Source organism: Lynx rufus, unplaced genomic scaffold, assembly GCF_022079265.1.
Source record: "Lynx rufus isolate CCGP_SWC_20201006 ecotype Redwood Valley unplaced genomic scaffold, mLynRuf1.p SCAF_4, whole genome shotgun sequence".
Classification (NCBI taxonomy): domain Eukaryota; kingdom Metazoa; phylum Chordata; class Mammalia; order Carnivora; family Felidae; genus Lynx; species Lynx rufus.
In genome coordinates this window covers 155,951,795-155,970,286 of record NW_025814856.1, presented here as the reverse complement: position 1 = coordinate 155,970,286, position 18,492 = coordinate 155,951,795, and the positions used below count along the sequence as shown (strand labels likewise).

Sequence of the window (18,492 nt, the reverse complement as noted above, 5' to 3'; positions counted from 1 at the left end):
TTTTTCTATAATAGCACTGTCCTTTTTTTTAATGCAGGACACGTACGTTTTCTATTATATCAGAGGCAGGGAGCCTTAAGAAAGGTTTTTAACATATTTGGGGTACTTTAGCATACTTCATAAAATTTGAGGATTGCTACCCTCGCTTACACCCTAATATGAAAGAAGCACTATAGCAGTGTGGTTCCGCTCTCTCAGTTCATCTCACTCTGTTTTGTAGTTAAACTGATCTCTTAACCTTTTAACTCAAAATTCAGACAGGTATCTTACTACAAATATTTTTAAAGAATTATATTTACTGGCTTTTGCTAGTGTCTCTTATTTACTCTGAAAGTGATGGTGGTGGTTCAGATTTTTGCTGTCTCAGCCCAGCTGTTTCTCATAAAATCCATAGGATGGGCTAGAATTCCTACAGTACTGAGTAGTGTCACTGAAATAAGTAATACAGTACATTATTGAGTAGATCAGAATCTATGAGGCCTGAGCAAGCAGTTAAAGCTTTATGATGTTGAAAATTACCAGTTGGAAGGTAGAAAATGGATTATGCTCTAGTTACAGGCATCCCAGGCCCCATTTCCTTTTAGAAAATTGCATATCAGATCAGGTACATTCTCCCTGTGATGACATGTGTGATGTGGTGATGATAAAATTCTATACAGTTTGAACATTTAAATGTAGACTTTGTTATTCTCCCTACCCCCAAATAGTAATCTTATAAAAGAAAAAATTCTTTCGAGGTCTTTTTGTTCTGTATATGCAAATATTACTGGACATCTCAGTTCTCCTTAACTGTATTCAGACACCACTAGGAGTCATTGCCCTGAACCCCTCTAAACCGGCTAGGTGAATCTAGGAGTTGTGCTCAGTCGGTGTTTAGAAAAGTATGCAGCCCTGCCTACTGAGTCTACTTTCAGTGTATCCACTGGACTCACTTGACTCATAGAATATTTCCACTTGTAGCAGCTTGGCCAAGAGACCATAGCACTTAACTTTTCTCTCACTTTATACCTGTAGAGATTTTTCAGAAAGTCTTGAGAAACCTGTTTGGCTTTGTTTGTATTAACTTTGTTATACAGGTAACAAGTAGTCTTTGGTAGAACAGGAATCCAGGAACCACTGAACTGACCGATATTTCTAACTCTTAAACAGTATAGGATTTTTAAAGTTCTCGTGGCTAATATGATAGAGCCAGATATTTTTAACATTAAGGCCATTATTATATGTTCCCATTTGGGAGTTTCCATCTGTTTTTATATTGATTGGCTGTTCAGGTAACATAAAATAGTTACAAGTTTATTTTTTCTATAAGCTTTTAAATTGATTTTACTTTTTTAAATCAAACAAAGACTTGGGAGTATTGTTTTAGTATTGATCTCTTAACTTTAGAAAGATTATTTTTCTTCCAGACTCTACACCAATAAGCAAAGTACGTATCTGAAATCAGGTGTTTTAAAAGTCATTAAATTGACCAGAAAACTAAAAGAAATTATAGTGCAGATCACCAAATGAGGCCCTTTTTTGTTCTATCATTTCCAAAGGATGTGCCTTTAAACATACATTGCATTTTGAAAAGAAGTCTAAATGTCTCCCCACCCTCTTCCCCCAGTAAATTAACATACTCAATCCTCCTTTAATAGATACATTTTTCATTTCACTAATTTAGGATCAACCACAGGCTTGTCTGCCACCCCCCCTGCCTCATTGCCGGGCTCTCTCACTAATGTAAAAGCATTACAGAAATCTCCAGGGCCTCAGCGGGAAAGGAAATCTTCTTCATCCTCAGAAGATAGGAATCGAATGGTGAGAATATATGAGATCTTCTGTCCTCTAAGCTCTTTTGTTTTATAAGCTAGCTAAATGTAATGTCACCTTTTAGATTATATGATATATGGTGATGTATGATATGTCAGTATGTGACACAGAATTCCCTTAACAAAGTAAATTTAAAAGCTGATAGTTTTTTGCTTAAAGCATTCCCACACACTGATTTTTGCTCTCTTCCTTTTTTGTTTGCTTTGGCTTGACTTTTGTGGTATTTTTATGAAGAAAACACTTGGTAGAAGGGATTCAAGTGATGATTGGGAGATTCCTGATGGGCAGATCACAGTGGGACAGAGAATTGGATCCGGGTCATTTGGGACAGTCTACAAGGGAAAGTGGCATGGTACGTATGTAATACAGTGACATACAAGTTATAATAGGATACGTGTCATAACTGTGATTTAAAAAAATCAAAGGGAATATGCACTGTTTGAATCACTAAGCAAATAGCATCATAGCAAATAGGTCAGATTAAAGAGTCCTCCAAAGAAAGGGTTAACAAAAATTATGGGAAATAAAAACAATTCACAGCAAGGAGGACTCCTATCATTACAGTAATAATTTTTAAAGATGACAATTCCCCGGGTGAGTTACGCCCCAAGATTTTTTTTTCTTTTAGAAGTCTTTTTGCTGATAGTTTTATTTGTGTTATAAATCACAGGTAAACATTAAAATTGTACTTACCAAAGGAAGAAACAACCAGGGAGCATATAGAAATGTTTAGCCTCACTAATTATCAAAGAATTGCAAATTCAAAAGCTAGAAATCATTATTTGCCTCTCAAGTGGACAGATAGGTGTTTTTTGTTTTGTGTTTGTTTTTTTTTTTTTAATTGGCCATGTTTAGAGCTGTGATTGTAACACTGCTGGAGGGAGAATAAATTGCTACAGATTTTCTGGGGGGCAGTTTGTCAATATGTGTGTTGAGCCAACAATTCCATTTGTAGAACTACAACTCACTGGGCAGAAACAAACAGATGTGTGTGCAAATATATTCATTAGAGACTTAATGAGAAAATGGAAATAAAGTTGCGTGTTCATTAACAGAGGACTGGATAAATTGATAACCTTCATATGTGATTATATAGACATGAGATAGTGTGGTTGATCTATATTTATTGATACAGAAAGGTACGTGTGGTATATTAAATTTTACAGAACAGCATGTATAATATCCTATACTATGGTACTGCCTAGAAATATACATATAACATAAACTTTTAAAATGACTGTCAGCATTTTAGTATATATCTTTTTAGGTGATTTCTTTCCATATGTATTCGTAAATATTCACACTGCATACATATAAAAGCCTAATAAGTTTATATATCAGTGTGTTAACAATGATCACTTCTGAGTGACATGATTATAGGAGATTTTACTTTTTTTCTTTGTTTTCAAAATGTTTTTCACTATGAGCACTGTATTACTTCGATAATCAGGAAGAATCCATAATTATATCAAAGTATAATAAACCTGCAAAAAAGTACAAGATTCGTCTGTATTATTGTATGTGGTTATAGGTCATTCATTCTCTGAATAGTATTCATTGTGTGACTCTAACATGATTTCTTTTCCAATCTCTACTGTGTGATGAACATTTGAATAGTGTCCAGTTTGGGGCTATTACGAATGCTGCTGCTGTGAATATTCTTAGTACATGTTGTTTGGAGAACATATGTTCCATTTTTGCTGGGTATATACTTAGGAAAGAATTGTGGGACCACTGGATATACATATGTTCAGTTTTAGTAGATGCTGCCAAAAGTGTTTTAAGTGCTTGCACCATTTTACACACCCACTGGCGATGTGTAAGAATTCTGTTTCACATAAAATTATTTTTTTAATCTTCCTGAGCAAAAGCAAGTGATCCTTGGATTTGAAAACCATGTTAACTACTCTGATAAAGAAGCTGTGCAGTTTTCTATTTCAGCCAAGCTTCATTGGGCCTGTCATCAGTAGTTTGTTTTAACATTCAGATAATAAAAGCATTTGGTTTAGTATTGTTAATTAATCGGGAAAATACCATAGGTACTTACTTGGTTAAACTACATTTCTAAGGGAAATACAACATTGGCTATTGGGGGGGAGGTGGTATTTTGAAATACTAGTATAGGAGTGTCATTGTTCATTTAGTTTTTATCCTTAGAAAATTTAATACATTTTAGAAGTTAAGATCTCATTTATTTGCAATTTAATAATGGTATGGATTTAAGGCTATGGTAATTAGTGAAAATATCCAAGAGGTTTATATATATATATATATATATTTTTTTTTAAGCTTAAAAAATTGGAATGACATTTGGAATGACAACTTTTTTTTTAGGTGATGTGGCAGTGAAAATGTTGAATGTGACAGCACCCACACCTCAGCAGTTACAGGCCTTCAAAAATGAAGTAGGAGTACTCAGGTGAGCCTGTGTGCATTACTGTTTTCCAGAGAAGTTATCTTTATCTTCTATTTTCCAGTGATAGCCACTGTTGGCTTTACAGGTTTACTAAAAGTGGATAAGACAGAGTTTGAGTATACTATGTCTTTAACCGTATTGTTTAAGTGGTTTACAATATTATATGGTATAACTAATAGGAAAATTAGTCCTAAGGTGAATTAATGGAAATACAATGTTCTGATCATGAAAAATCCTATTTCCACTTATGGAAATAATACTCTCAAAATTCTAAATTTATCAGAACACATTTAAAGATTGTGTCAAGCCCTGGGACTTGAGGAACATTAACAAACTAGAGAATATCCAGGCAGGGACAACTTAGGTGAGGAGGGTTCTGAAACTGTAACAAGGGGAAAACAGTCGATAGAACTGAGTATATTTGGGTCCACAGAAGGCTATTATGTTCAAGAAGGTACAGACTTTGTTTTATTCCAGAGAGCAGAACAGGACGGCCAGTGGCGGAAGTTGTAGGGAAATAGTTTTTTCTCAACTCCAAAGAACTTTTTAATACTAGAACCACTTTCAAAAGGGGGGTAAGGGTGAAAAAAAAAAGCTGCAGTCTCAGTGAAGAGCTTTGCACAATTGAAGGTATTTAAGCAACTTCAGTTGCCTGTTGTGAAGTATATTAAAACCTAAGATCTTTCTGCAAGGGGTAGGATATTACACTAGACAATTCCTAAAATAATTTCTAAACTTATCCTTCCTTATGTTCTTCCTGATAATCAGACTGCTTTGGTCCACTTTTTTTAAGATTTGCTGAAGTTTATCGACATTTACTATTTACTAACATACTTCCTTTTACAGGAAAACTCGGCATGTGAACATCCTGCTCTTCATGGGCTATTCAACAAAGCCCCAGCTGGCTATTGTCACCCAGTGGTGTGAGGGCTCCAGCTTATACCACCATCTCCACATCATCGAGACCAAATTCGAGATGATCAAGCTGATAGATATTGCTCGGCAGACTGCACAGGGCATGGAGTAAGTTCCATTCTGTTAAATCTCTTGTAAATTGTTTTTGAAGACCACTGATGGTATTTTAAAGGTTTTAGCTAATATTCTTTTGGGTTGCTTTTGAATTACTGTCTAGTAACATAGGAACACTTTTAACTAATGGCTAAAAATATGATATTAAGAAATAAAATGTCTCTCTAGTATATCTTTAGTATAGTCTTCAAAAACATGTATCAAATATTTGATAACAAATACGTGACTGCAATTTTATGTTTAGCATGCAATGATTTAGTATTGAAGGTTAACAAAACAAAATAGGCCAAAAAACCAAGAAAGTCTACAAAAAAGTCTTTAACAGTTACTGAAGTATACAAAATAATTAAGTTATCCTTTCAAATTATTTTCTCCATGTACCCATATTTTTTATTACAAAATGTCATCTGAGTGAAATAAAATAAAATGAAAATCTGCATTCTGATGCTTTTTTAAGGATTCCAAGTTGAGTTGTTCATATCTGTTGAATTTTGCTATGTAATTTAAAAGATAAAATGTTGCTTAAATAGAATTTATCATCGGTCAAAATAGGGAACCAACTGGGAGGGATAAATTTTGCATGCAGCTCTTAAGTACAAATGAAGAAGGATATCAAAAGGTAAAAATTAAGAATGAATTTTGAAAGTACTTAGATGAAAAATTTTAAGTTAGTAGAATACAAGTTTAAAAGCTCTATGGGTAGTTTAAAAATATGTATCTTATATTTTATAGTATACAAATGGCTTTTATTATGTCATTTAATCTTTATAGTGCTATAAAGTAGATTTTTTTTTGCTTTTTTTTTTTTTTGCTTTTAAAGGTCAGGAAACTCAGGCTTTTAAGTGATGTCTATAGCTGCACATTTAATAAATAGCAGCAGAGGTGTTTGACTCAGAATCTGACTCCCAAACCATTATTCTTTCCCCATATTCACTATGCTACTTTTACATTTTAAAATTAGAATAAAAGAGTCAAAGTGTATATAAGTACCAGTACCTAGAGCTCTGACTCAAGGTCACTTAGTGTGTAAGTGTAGGACCAGGACTGAAAATCATATCGGGCTCTTAAATCTTCCCACTGAACTATCACCCTCCCTGTCTCAAGACTAAGTAATATATCTAAGTAATTTAAGTAATTTACATTGTTTACAAGCCTGTGGTCAGCCAGAATGCTTATTGCAGCAAATGATTACCTCTTCAGTAACATTCCCACTTATCCACTAGACTTCAAACAATGTCAGCCTTTCATATAAGTTAGAATCTGAATCTGTTCAAATCTGAAAGGTATATTAAACTCTTAGAAAAAGTAAACCGTGGCAAAAGTAGTAAACATTGATAAGAAAACAAAGCTTATTCTGCTCCCATCCCACCGGTCTCTTTGCTGTTTCTTCAAGCCAAGCATCTTCCCTCCTCAGCCTTTGTACTGGTTATTTTTCTCTTTGGGATACTCATTCCGCAAATATCCGTAGAGCTTCTCCCTTAGGTCTCTGTTTAAATGTTACCTTTTAAAAGAAGGCTTCTCTCACTTATCATCTTATGTAACTAAGATTCCTACCCCACCGATGATACTTTCTGTATCCCTATCCTTTTGTTTTTGAGACTCAGCTGTATCGGACATATTTGTTTATTGTCTGTCACCCCCACTAGAATATAAGCTGTATGAGATGAGGGGCTTTATTTTGTTCATTGTTTTATCCCTAATGCCTAGAACAGGGCCTGGCCTATGATAAGTACTCACTACATATCTGTTACACACACACACACAAAATGAAAGAATGATTACACATAACTGCATATTATTGCTGGTTTACCTTTTGGAAGAGAGAAGCATATCAAAACAGAAGTGTCAAGGAAAGAGAAAATGGTCAAAGAGAATAACAAAAGAATAAGGGGAAATGCTTTTGCTATAAACAGAGGCAGCAAAGAATAGTACTAAAAATTGTTTTTAGAAACAGTGATGGGTAGGGCATCTGGGTGTCTCAGTCAGTTAAGCATCTGACTCTTGGTTTCAGCTCAGGTCATGGTCTCACGGTTTGTGAGTTTGAGTCCCGCATCAGGCATTGTGCTGATGGTGCAGAGCCTACTTGGGATTCTCTTTCTCCCCCTCTCTCTGTCCCTCCCCTACTCGTGTGCATACATGCCCGCGCGCTCTATCTCTGTCTTTCTCTCCCTCGCGCTCTCTCTCTCTCAGAATAAATAAATAAACATTAAAAAAACAGGAACAGTGATGGGGCAGTGGAATGCCACTATTGATAAAGACAAGAAGTACAATAGAGAGAACATTATCAAATTGCAATAGTTCTGTAGTCTGGGGAATAGTCAGTGAAGAGGCACAATATGATCCCATCACTTTACAGTTTGGGTTCTGTAAGCATAAACCTTTGCATCTGTCTATTCCAAAACACTTTGGTTATATTTTTAGTATACCTAGTTATGAATTCAGATCATTCTATAAATTTATCATAGATTTTAATAGCTAAAAGAAGTATTAATAGTAAATTTTAGGGGTGCCTGGGTAGCTCAGTTGGTTGAGCATCCGACTCTTGATTTTGGATTAGGTCACGATCCCAGGGTCGTTCGATCGAGCTCCATATCAGGGGTGACAGCCCAAAGCTTGCTTGAGATTCTTTCTCTTTCAAAATAAATAAACTTTTTTTTTAACTGTAAATTTTAAGCCCTCTAGCAAGAGTTTATTACCAGCTTTAAATGAACCAAAGAAGATACAGTTCCTATTTTTTCTTTCTGTTCTTTATAAGACAGTAACATGCACCTGGTTAAATGTATTAACACATCTTTAGTTTCTAACGGCTTTGGCAGATGTGGGTTTCAAGTTAAGGTGACAAAGTTTTGCTGTGTTTTGAAACGCCACTAAAACTACAATCAAGGAATTTTTTTTTTTAAGCATGAACATATAAGGACAGAGATAACAGAGAGGAAGGAAACAATAACAACATTTTGAAAGCCAGAAAGCAGATGAAGTGGTAATGGAATTAATATACCTAAAAAAAGCTAAAGCCTTAGTTGGCAATGGGGAAATAATGGCCAACCTAACACCACAGGTTCCTCAAAAGTGTCAGGAATTGTCAGTGCCGGCTGCCTTCAGAAGAGGGGAGATACGTGAGAGCGTATCTGCAAATCTTCTCTAAATCCTGCGTCCTGCTCTGGGTCTCTGGGTGACTGCCCCCTCCCTGCCCTACTGTAGACTTTTATATTCTCTGGAGAGAGGAAAATCAATTATATCTGGACTGGGGACATGGGCATGGAGATTTTGTCAGAAACGGGGGTTGAGTGACTGTTTCCGGAAGGATGAATGGAGAGTTCCCCAGCACTCTGTTTTCAAAGATTCCCAGCCAAATGCTGGCAGCCAATCCTTCCCCTTTAGGCAGGAGATGGGAGAGTCTTCTCTGAGAAATCTTATCAACTGAGAGAAAAGACCCAAAGGTAGGGACATCAGGGATTCCACTTAGATCACTACACAAGGAAGTTAAAAAACAGGAAGCCCATCCATATGCTCAAACCTTCCAGACAGTTTTTTGAAGCTTCATTTAGTCTGAGTAAGACAAATTGTCTCTGGATCATCAAATGTCAGAGGTAAAGGGTGGGATGCCAATGACAGAGACCAAAACAAACGGAGTTAAAGAGGCAACAAGGAATAAACAAACAAACACAAGGCAAGGAGAAGAGACACCTCTCTCCCCCGAATACCTACCAGTTTCCTCAGAGATGAAAGAAGATTTTTTATTCATGAAGCAAGAATAGATGCTTTGTTAGGAACATTTGGATAATAACAACAACGGCAGTGTTAAAATGTTGATATTGTAGCCCAGCACAAATTATATGCTTTGTACTTATTTAAACTTTTAAATGTCTGATTCCTCCTTCCCTGTCCTCCACCATCATTTCACAAAGGACAGAGCAAGCTAGATGTAGCTAACCGATAAGTCCATAGTCTATTTAAAGAGCCACCTAATAGTGTACTTTTGCAAAGCCCCCGTTTCAAAATAGTCTGCCACCTGAATGTTTTCCAGATGTTGTTGATCTTTTCTGAATACTTTCTGAAATGTATTATTTTCCCCTAACTCCTTCCCAATTTGAAAGTATACAGTCAGCCACTGCTCACACAAAATGTATTTTGAAGTCAGAGAGTATAAGCAGAATAAGGATACAAGGTGCTGGGGTTGTAGTCATTCATAGGATCAAACCGTTAGTAATTAGGAAAATGAATCATTAGGACTTTCAAATGTGTCCCCTTCATTGGATTACAGAATATAAGCAGATGGGTGACATTTTTCCTGTGTGATTTTGTCTCCTTTCCTCAGTGAAGGATCATTTCTGATTGCTAGGTTTACCTGAAGAGAGCAGAGTTGTTGTAATGGTAGATAAGGAGAGTCTCATTCCTCCCGAATCAGGGCTAGTATAGTATGTTTATCATCTTCTCACCTGACAGTCATTGACCTTAGGGCCAAGGTATTTTAAAAATGTTGTTACTAAAGAAATTTCACAAATGATCAATCTGTCATGCCATTTCCTTGCAGGACTTTTAATTTCAGTATAATATTTATTGTATAACTTTTCATTTAACTTTATCAGAAAATTTACTAGGTGTTAAATCAAGAGAAAGTTGTGATCTATTGTTATACCCACAGAAGTGTTATAGTCTGAATAAAGATAATTAAAAGTAATTTGGGGGTAAATCCTCACGATTTACTTTTTTAAAAAATAATGAAAAGTATGCCTCTTTACTTAAAAACAAACCTAGTTTTGGGAATGCAAGCTGGTGCAGCCACTCTGGAAAACAGTGTGGAGGTTCCTCAAGAAACTAAAAATAGAACTACCCTACGACCCAGCAATTGCACTACTAGGCATTTACCCATGGGATACAGGTGTGCTGTTTCGAAGGGACACATGCACCCCCAAGTTTATAGCACCACTTTCAACAATAGCCAAAGTATGGCAAGAGCCCAAATGTCCATCGGTGGATGGATGGATAAAGAAGATGTGGTATATATATGTACAATGGAGTATTACTCAGCAATCAAAAAGAATGAAATCTTGCCATTTGCAACTACATGGATGGAACTGGAGGGGATTATGCTAAGTGAAATTAGAGAAAGACAAAAATCATGTGACTTCACTCATATGAGGACTTTAAGAGACAAAACAGATGAACATAAGGGAAGGGAAACAAAAATAATATAAAAACAGGGAGGGGGACGAAACAGAAGAGACTCATAAATATGGAGAACGAACGGGGTTACTGGAGGGGTTGTGGGAGGGGGGATGGGCTAAATGGGTGAGGGGCACTAAGGCATCTGCTCCTGAAATCACTGTTGTACTATATGCTAACCAATTTGGATGTAAATTTAAAAAAATAAAATTAAAAAATAATAAACCTAGTTAAAAAAAAGATGGAAGGATGAATTAAAGCTGAAAAGACGTGAACGTGTATCAGTGATTGAAAATAATTCCAGTTGATCAAAGAATATTTAATTATAGTGAGCATGATTTTCCAGTGGATAAGAACAACGATACAAAAGAGGGTACTGGTAATCAGAAAAATAAAAACTAAAACAAGTACTATTTTTCACCCACTGGGATTAGCAGAATACCTGAATTCAGACAGAATTGCGTGTTGAGAAAGATGAGGGGAATTGCTTACTGGCACCTGATGCAACCGGCCCCCCCTGGTGTGCTCCAGAAGGTCTGATAAAATGGAGAGTACCTGACCTGCCCCGAGAGATGCCAGCTTTTGTTCCATAAAAGGTTTATATGGGAAGAGATGTATTGCAGGAAAATATATAACAGTGAAAATTTATAAATTTAAATGTCCATCAGAGGACTTGGATAAATAGAATATTGGCACCTCTGTGCAGGAGAATAATACACAGCAGAAATGAATTACGTATCAGCATTAGCTTTAAGATACAGTATCAGGTGAGAAAAGCTATAGCACGAGACCACTTGAAATTTTAAAAACAAAACATTTTTATATGTGGGTTTTTTTTTTTTTTTACGAGAGGTGTACATAAGTATGCAAAAGTATTAAAATAAGGATTAGCAGACACACACCAGATTGAGTAGTGGTTTGCAAGAATGGTGGAAGGGATTGGCATGGGGACAGCTATCAGGGAGAGAAGAGCAGTTGTCTTATCTATAACACGTTGATTATTTCTGTCTTTTAATTTAAAACAAAAGACTCCATAGTTGTGTTTTACTTTCATAAGTTTTATGAACTGTGAAAACCGGGAGGCCAATGTGGAAAATTTTTAACAGAATTAATTATGGTGAGAAATATGAGTGATTGCTGCAGTGATTGCCTTTGGTGCAGTTCTTAATTTCAAAATAAAAGTTATTATAGGGAATACATAGTCACTGGAGAACACCCAGGAAATGTGAACATCAATCAGCACCAGTAATCCGCCGAGAGATAATCACCATTAATATTCTGATGTGTATTGTGTGTCCTTTCAGAATTTGGTACTTAATAGTATACACAGTGAGTTATGTTGTTGTTCCAAGTATGGACTCGCACTGGTTTTACCTTTTTTCATTCTTACTTTAAATATCTTTCTTGATCAGTAAATACTATGTTTTGACCCCCCCCCCCCCCCGCTACATACTAGTAACTTACCCTCTCCTTCTGTTTTTTATACCAGCTACATTCTCTGGTTTTTTATATATGCAGTAATGTGTTTAGCAAGTACTTACTATGTGCCAGACTTTGTTCTGGGTACTTATATATGCTACCTCATGTAATCCTCAATAGCCCTGTGAGGTATATCCTATTATTATCCCCATTTACTTATAAAGAAACTAGGGTTTAGAGAGATCAAGTAACCTGGCGCTGACACTTTGGTGTCAGAGTATATTCCTTTACACGTTGCTGCTTCTCCAGCTTAGTCTTTTCAACACCTCAAGTGGGCTCTTAATGTAATACAGCAGCCATACTTTTTTTTAAGATTGTTCGTTCTTCCTTTCTCCTAGAGGGTGTCTTACCTTCTCTATCCTCAAACCTTCAACACCTCTCCAAGAACAGTCAGCTGATTTCCTTGCCTGTGATTTCATTGAGAAAATTAGAAGCACCCACCACATCTGCCCACCCGCCTGTGTTCATGCTCAATTTTTCTGCCTTATCACTAGGAGTGAAAGCCAACCCTTCCTTTTCATATGCTAGATCCCCATCTTATTTCCCCTACTCACTGACATCTTTGGAGTAAATCTCCCCTATTCATCTTCAGCTTTTCCTTTTCTACTGGATTTTCTTTCATTTAGAAGATCTTCCTTATAATGCACATTTGGCAGAATGTTGACAATTGTTGAATCTAGGTGGAGATTGTAGGGTGATTATTGTACTATTCTTTCAACTTTATGCTTAAAAATTTCTTAATAAAAAGTTATGGAGGACCCATCCTTGATTCTGCTTCCCCCTCAAGTTATCACCTCATTTTTCTATTCTTTACAGTAAAACTTGACAAAAGAGTTGTTGATATTCACTCTGTAATTTCTCTTCTTCCCTTTTATTGTGGATCCCACCTGGTCAGGATTTTGTCCCAATACTCCACTGAAATACTTCTTAGTGGGTCCAGTGGTTAGATTTACAGTCTCCATCTGTTTGTACTGTCAGAAACATATTCTGCAGTTGATCATACCCTTCTCCGATGAAACCCATCCTTAATGCCTTGCTACTCAGAATCTGGTCTGAGTAGCGTCTGTACCACTTGGGAGCCTTTTAGAAATGCTGAGTTTTAGGGGTGCCTGGGTGGCTCAGTCGGTTAAGCATCTGATTCTTGATTTAGGCTCAGGTCATGATCTCACAGTTTGTGAGTTCAAGCCCCACCATGAGTCTCTGTGCTGACAGAGCAGAGCCTGCTTGGGATTCTGTCTCCCTCTCTGCCCCTCACATGCTGTCTCTCTCTCTCTGTCTCTCAAAAATAAATAAACATTAAGAAGTATTAGTGAAAATGACATTTAAAAAAATTTTTTTTTAATGTTTATTCATTCTTGAGACAGAGACAGAGCATGAACAGGGGAGGGTCAGAGAGAGGGGGAGACACAGAATCCGAAGCAGGCTCCAGGCTCTGAGCTGTCAGCACAGAGCCCGATGCGGGGCTCGAACTCACGAATCGCGAGATCATGACCTGAGCCGAAGTCGGAGGCTCAACCGACTGAGCCACCCAGGTGCCCTGCGAAATGACATTTAAAAAAAGAAATGCTGAGTTTTAGGTGCTACCCCAGATCTTCTGAATTGGAGGCTGTATTTTAGCAAAGTCCCTAAATGATTTGGATGCATATTGAAATTTGAGAAGCACCCTTCTCCTGATTTTCCTTCTACTTCTCCTTTGTAGCTAGTTCTTCCTCAACGCTTGAATCTCGCTGAATGTTGGAACTCTCCAGGAATCTCCATTCTCTTGGTGATCTCATCCAGTTTCATGGCTTAAAATACTGTTCAGTTACCACTTATATGCCCATCACCATCCAACTCACTTCCTCCAAACTCCAAACTGTCCTATCCAGCTGTCTGCTCCACATTGCTTGACTGTCTAATGGACATCTCATATTTAGCGTGTCTCCTACTGAGGACCTGACCTTTTTCCTCAAGCCTGCTCTTCCTACAGTCCTTTCATCTTACTAACTGGCAACTCTGTTCTGTCAGCTGCTTATGTCAACATTTTGTAGTTATCTTTGACTCCTCTCTTGTTGGCACACCGTACACCCAGGCTATTATCTCCTGTTCACTCTGTCTTTAAAGTATATCAAGAGGGGTGCCTGGGTGGCTTAGTCAGTTAAGTGTCTGACTTTGGCTCAAGTTTCGATATCATGGCTCGTGAATTCAAACCCTGCATTGGGCTCTCAGCGCAGAGCCCACTTCGATTCTCCTGTCTGCCTTTCTCTCTGCCCCTCCCCTACTCGCACATGTGCTCACACTCTCTCTCTCTCTCAAAGATAAGCATTAAAAAAAAAATTTTTTTTTTAAATCCTGTTTTCATTTTTGGGGCAGCTGGGGGGCTCAGTCATTTGAGCGTCTGACTTCAGCTCGGGTCATGATCTCACGATTCATGGGTTCAGACCTACGTTGGGCTGTGCACTGACAGCGCAGAGCCTGTTTTGGATTCTCTGTCTCCCTCTCTCTCTGCTGCTTCCCTGCTCATGTGCTCTCTCTCAAAAATAAACAGGGGCGCCTGGGTGGCTCAGTCGGTTGAGCGTCTGACTTCGGCTCAGGTCATGATCTCGCGGTCTGTGAGTTCAAGCCCTGTGTCGGGCTCTGTGCTGACAGCTCAGAGCCTGGAGCCTGCTTCAGATTCTGTGTCTCCCTCTCTCTCTGCCCCTCCCCCAGTTGCACTCTCTCGCTTGCTCTCTCTCTGTCAAAAATAAACATTTAAAAATAAGTAAACAGGGGCGCCTGGGTGGCGCAGTCGGTTAAGCGTCCGACTTCAGCCAGGTCACGATCTCGCGGTCCGTGAGTTCGAGCCCCGTGTCGGGCTCTGGGCTGATGGCTCAGAGCCTGGAGCCTGTTTCCGATTCTGTGTCTCCCTCTCTCTCTGCCCCTCCCCCGTTCATGCTCTGTTTCTCTCTGTCCCAAAAATGAATAAACGTTGAAAAAAAAAATTAAAAAAATAAAAAAATAAAAATAAGTAAACATTGAAAAATTAAAAGAAAAACGTATACCTAGAATCTGACAAATTCTCATCTCCTATTCTGCCGTTCACTCTGATTCAAGCCACCATTAATTCTTGGCTGGCTTAGTGCTCTTCTTCCACCCTTACCTACCTTCAGTTTATTATTGTTCAGCACCCAGAGTCTTTTTTGAGACTTAACTCAGGTTATGTTGCTCCTCTGGCCTCCCAGCGTCTCACATTTCACTCAGAAAGAAAGCCAAAGTCCTTACAATAGTTCCTCAAGGTAACCACAATCTCTCTGCTTTCGTATTACCTCTCAATTCATTTACTGCTCTTCCTTCTTGCTCCCTCTGTTGCAAGCCAGTTTGCCCTCTTGCCGCTCTTAGAATTTGGGAAGCACATGCCTCCCTTAGGGCCTTGCCCTTGCTAGTTCCTTTGCCTTCTATGCTCTTATCCCATATCTGCATGACTCTCTCCCTCCCCTCCTTTCAGGCTTTCATCAAAAGGTCCTTTGAAAAGAGGCCCTCCCTGCCCTAAAATCACAACTCCCTGCCAACTCATCATTTCCTGTCCCCCCACTCACAGAATACTGACACATCTTTTTTCTTTTCCATCTTCTGTACTAAAATGTAAGCACCTTGAGGTAGGGCTTTTCCGCTTTATCTTCAAGACTTAGAACAGTTGTTGCTTAGCACATAGTGGGCTTTCAATAAACACGTGTTAAAAGAAAGAAGAAACCCCTTCACAGGTGCCTGGCTGGCTCAGTTGGTTAAGTGTCTTACTTTGGCTCAGGTCATGATCTCACGGTTCTTGGTTTCAAGTCCCGCATCATACTATGTGCTGCCAGCATGGAGCCTGCTTTGGATTCTTCCTCTCTCTCTCTCTGTCTCTCTCTCCTTCTGTCCCTCCCCCACTGATACTCCCTCTCTCAAAAATAGATAAACATTAAAAAAAATTTTTTTAGAAGGAACCCCTTCAAGGTAATCATTATTACCTCCATTTTTTAGGTTAGGAATCTAAAGCTAAAAGGGATTATGTAAATGTACCCAAGGTCATATGGCTAGTAAGTGATGCAGTTGGAATTCAAAACCCATGCCCTTTCCACTCTGTCCCTCTGGTTATGTTGCTTACGTCTTCTTGGCTCTGGTTTTCCCATTAGTATAAGTGCAATTATTGCTGTTTTGCTTGCCTCCCAAAGAAACACGAAGTGTTTTTTGTTGTTGTTGTGTTGTTTTTTTTTGCAGTGATGCAAAAAAAAGTGTTGTTTTTTTTGCAGTGATGCAAAAATATCCTGAAAACTTTAAAAGGCTGCATGTGTATATGAGGGTGGTAGAAATTTTTTTCTTATAGAAATTTTACAGTTTTTGCTTTTAGTTTTAGGTCTTAAATCTACTTTAGATTGATTTTTGAGTTTGGAATGAGATGAGGGTTGAAGATTTTTTTTCTCCATATGGATATCCCAGCAGTATTTGTTGAAATGACTATCCTTTCCTGCACTGAGTTACCTTGCTTTTATAAAAAAATAAATAAATATGCTTCTGATTTTGGACTTGTGTTTGAAATGAACTTTTAAAAAGAATAATAGGGTTTTTGCTATTCCATCAGTACCATGATATTCCATGTTTATAAAACATTCCCACTTACTATTTTTAGGCCAATGTTTTACTTAGAAGGTTTGATTTTCCAAGGGGGATTATACCCTCTCTAATGCAGGTCCCAGCTAGGAAACAAAAAACACATAGAAGTATCATATTCATTGGTTAGGAGATTTAATATTATTAAGATGTCTTCCTTCCCAAATTGATCTGTAGATTTCATTTTAACCCCAGTCAAAATATCAGCAGGCTTTTCTGTAGAAATTAACAAGTTGATCATAAAATGTACTTGGAAATGCAATGGCTAGAATAGTCAAGACAATTTTTGCAAAGTTGAAGGACTTCTAGTGTCAGATTTCGGAACTTTGTATAAAGCCACAAGGCCATGTGATGTTGGCATAAGAATGGTCATATAAATCAACAAAACAGAATAGAAGGCCTAGAAATATATCCGTAAGTCTATGGTCAGTTGATTTTTTTAACAAGATGTCAAGGTAATTCATGTGGAAAAGGTAGTCCTGTCAACAAACATTGCTGGAACAAATGGATTTCCATAAATAAATAAACAAATAAACACACGATTAACCCTTATGCAACACAAGACATTAATATTAACTTGAAATGGATTAAAGACTAAAAGTTGAAAATCTAGACATTCTAGAAGAAACATTGGGGAAAATCTTTATAGCCTAAAGAAAGAAAGATTTCTTAGGATACAAAAAGTAAGGATCATACTAGAAAAAATTCATAAATCGGACTTCATCAAAATTTAAACCTTTGCTTTTTGAAGACACTGTTAAAAATGAAAAGATAAGCCACAGATTTTAAGAAAATGTTTGTAACATACATTATCTGATTAAAAGACTTGTATCTAAACCATACAAGAACTCTTACAACTCAGTAGTTAAGACAAAGTATCCAACAAAAAGGGTGGGCAAAAGATTGGAGTACTTTATTTAAAAGGCATAAGAATGGCAAATGAACATGTGCAAAGATGTCCAACATCAGTAGACATTAGGGGAGGTAAATTAAAACTCCAAGACACCACTCACTACACACCCACTAGAATTCTTACCATCAAAACCAGCCATTCCGGTTATTGGCAAGGTTGCAGAGCAGCTAGAACTCTTACATGTTGCTGGTAAGGATCTTAAATGGGACAACTACTTTGGCAGTTTCTTTTAAAGTTAAAAAAAACACATGAGCAATCCTAGTCTTAGTTATTTACCCAAAAGAAGTGAAAGCATAAGTCAACAACAGAGACTTGTACTTGAATGTTCAAAGTATCTTATTCATAATTGCCAAAAATCAGGAACAACCCAAATGTCCAAGGGCTAAATGGTTAGGTTGTGGTATGTCCATTCTCTGTAATACTGCATGCAGCCAGTGTGTGAATCTTAGAATCATTATGCTGAGCAAAAGAAGCCATAGATTTTTTTTATGTGATGTTCTAGAAAAGGCAAAACTAATCTCTAGTGACAGAAATCATTATCAGTGGTTGCCTGAGCTGAAGAGGGTGTTATTAATTGCAGAAATACATGAAGAAAGTTTTGGGGGTGATGGATATTCTTCATGTTGATTGTGGCTGGTCATTATACAAGTATATCTATATTTGGCAAAACTCAAACCGTACATAAAATTGGGTGCACCCTGTGTTGTAGACAAGTTATACCTTAATAAGTTTGATTTTTTTTAATGCAATAGAAACCAAAAACTACATAAAAATGGATTTTAGGCCACTCAGAGCACAACACAGCTGGAAAAGGTGTGAACTTCACTTCTTACGTATTTTAATTATTTTATTTTATTTTTTTATTAATTTTTTTTTAACATTTATTCATTTTTGAGAGACAGAGTATGAGTGGGGAAGGGGCAGAGAGAGAGAGGGAGACATAGAATCTGAAGCAGGCTCCAGGCTCTGAGCTGTCAGCACAGAGCCCAGCTTGGGGCTTGAACTCACAAACACGAGATCATCACCTGAGCCAAAGTTGGATGCTTAACCAACTGAGCCACCCAGGAGCCTG

The 18,492-nt window shown here is 37.5% G+C and overlaps 1 protein-coding gene across 2 annotated transcripts in view; it reads left to right on the top strand.

Moving 5' to 3' along the window:
• Positions 1-18,492, top strand: part of BRAF (B-Raf proto-oncogene, serine/threonine kinase) — a 167,013-nt gene that overhangs the window by 121,899 nt on the left and 26,622 nt on the right. For both annotated transcript variants that reach the window (XM_047097110.1, XM_047097111.1), the window contains 4 exons: positions 1,664-1,800; positions 2,047-2,164; positions 4,147-4,231; positions 5,075-5,251. In XM_047097110.1, coding sequence (XP_046953066.1) covers positions 1,664-1,800; positions 2,047-2,164; positions 4,147-4,231; positions 5,075-5,251 — 517 coding nt within the window. The remainder of the gene's footprint in view (positions 1-1,663; positions 1,801-2,046; positions 2,165-4,146; positions 4,232-5,074; positions 5,252-18,492) is intronic.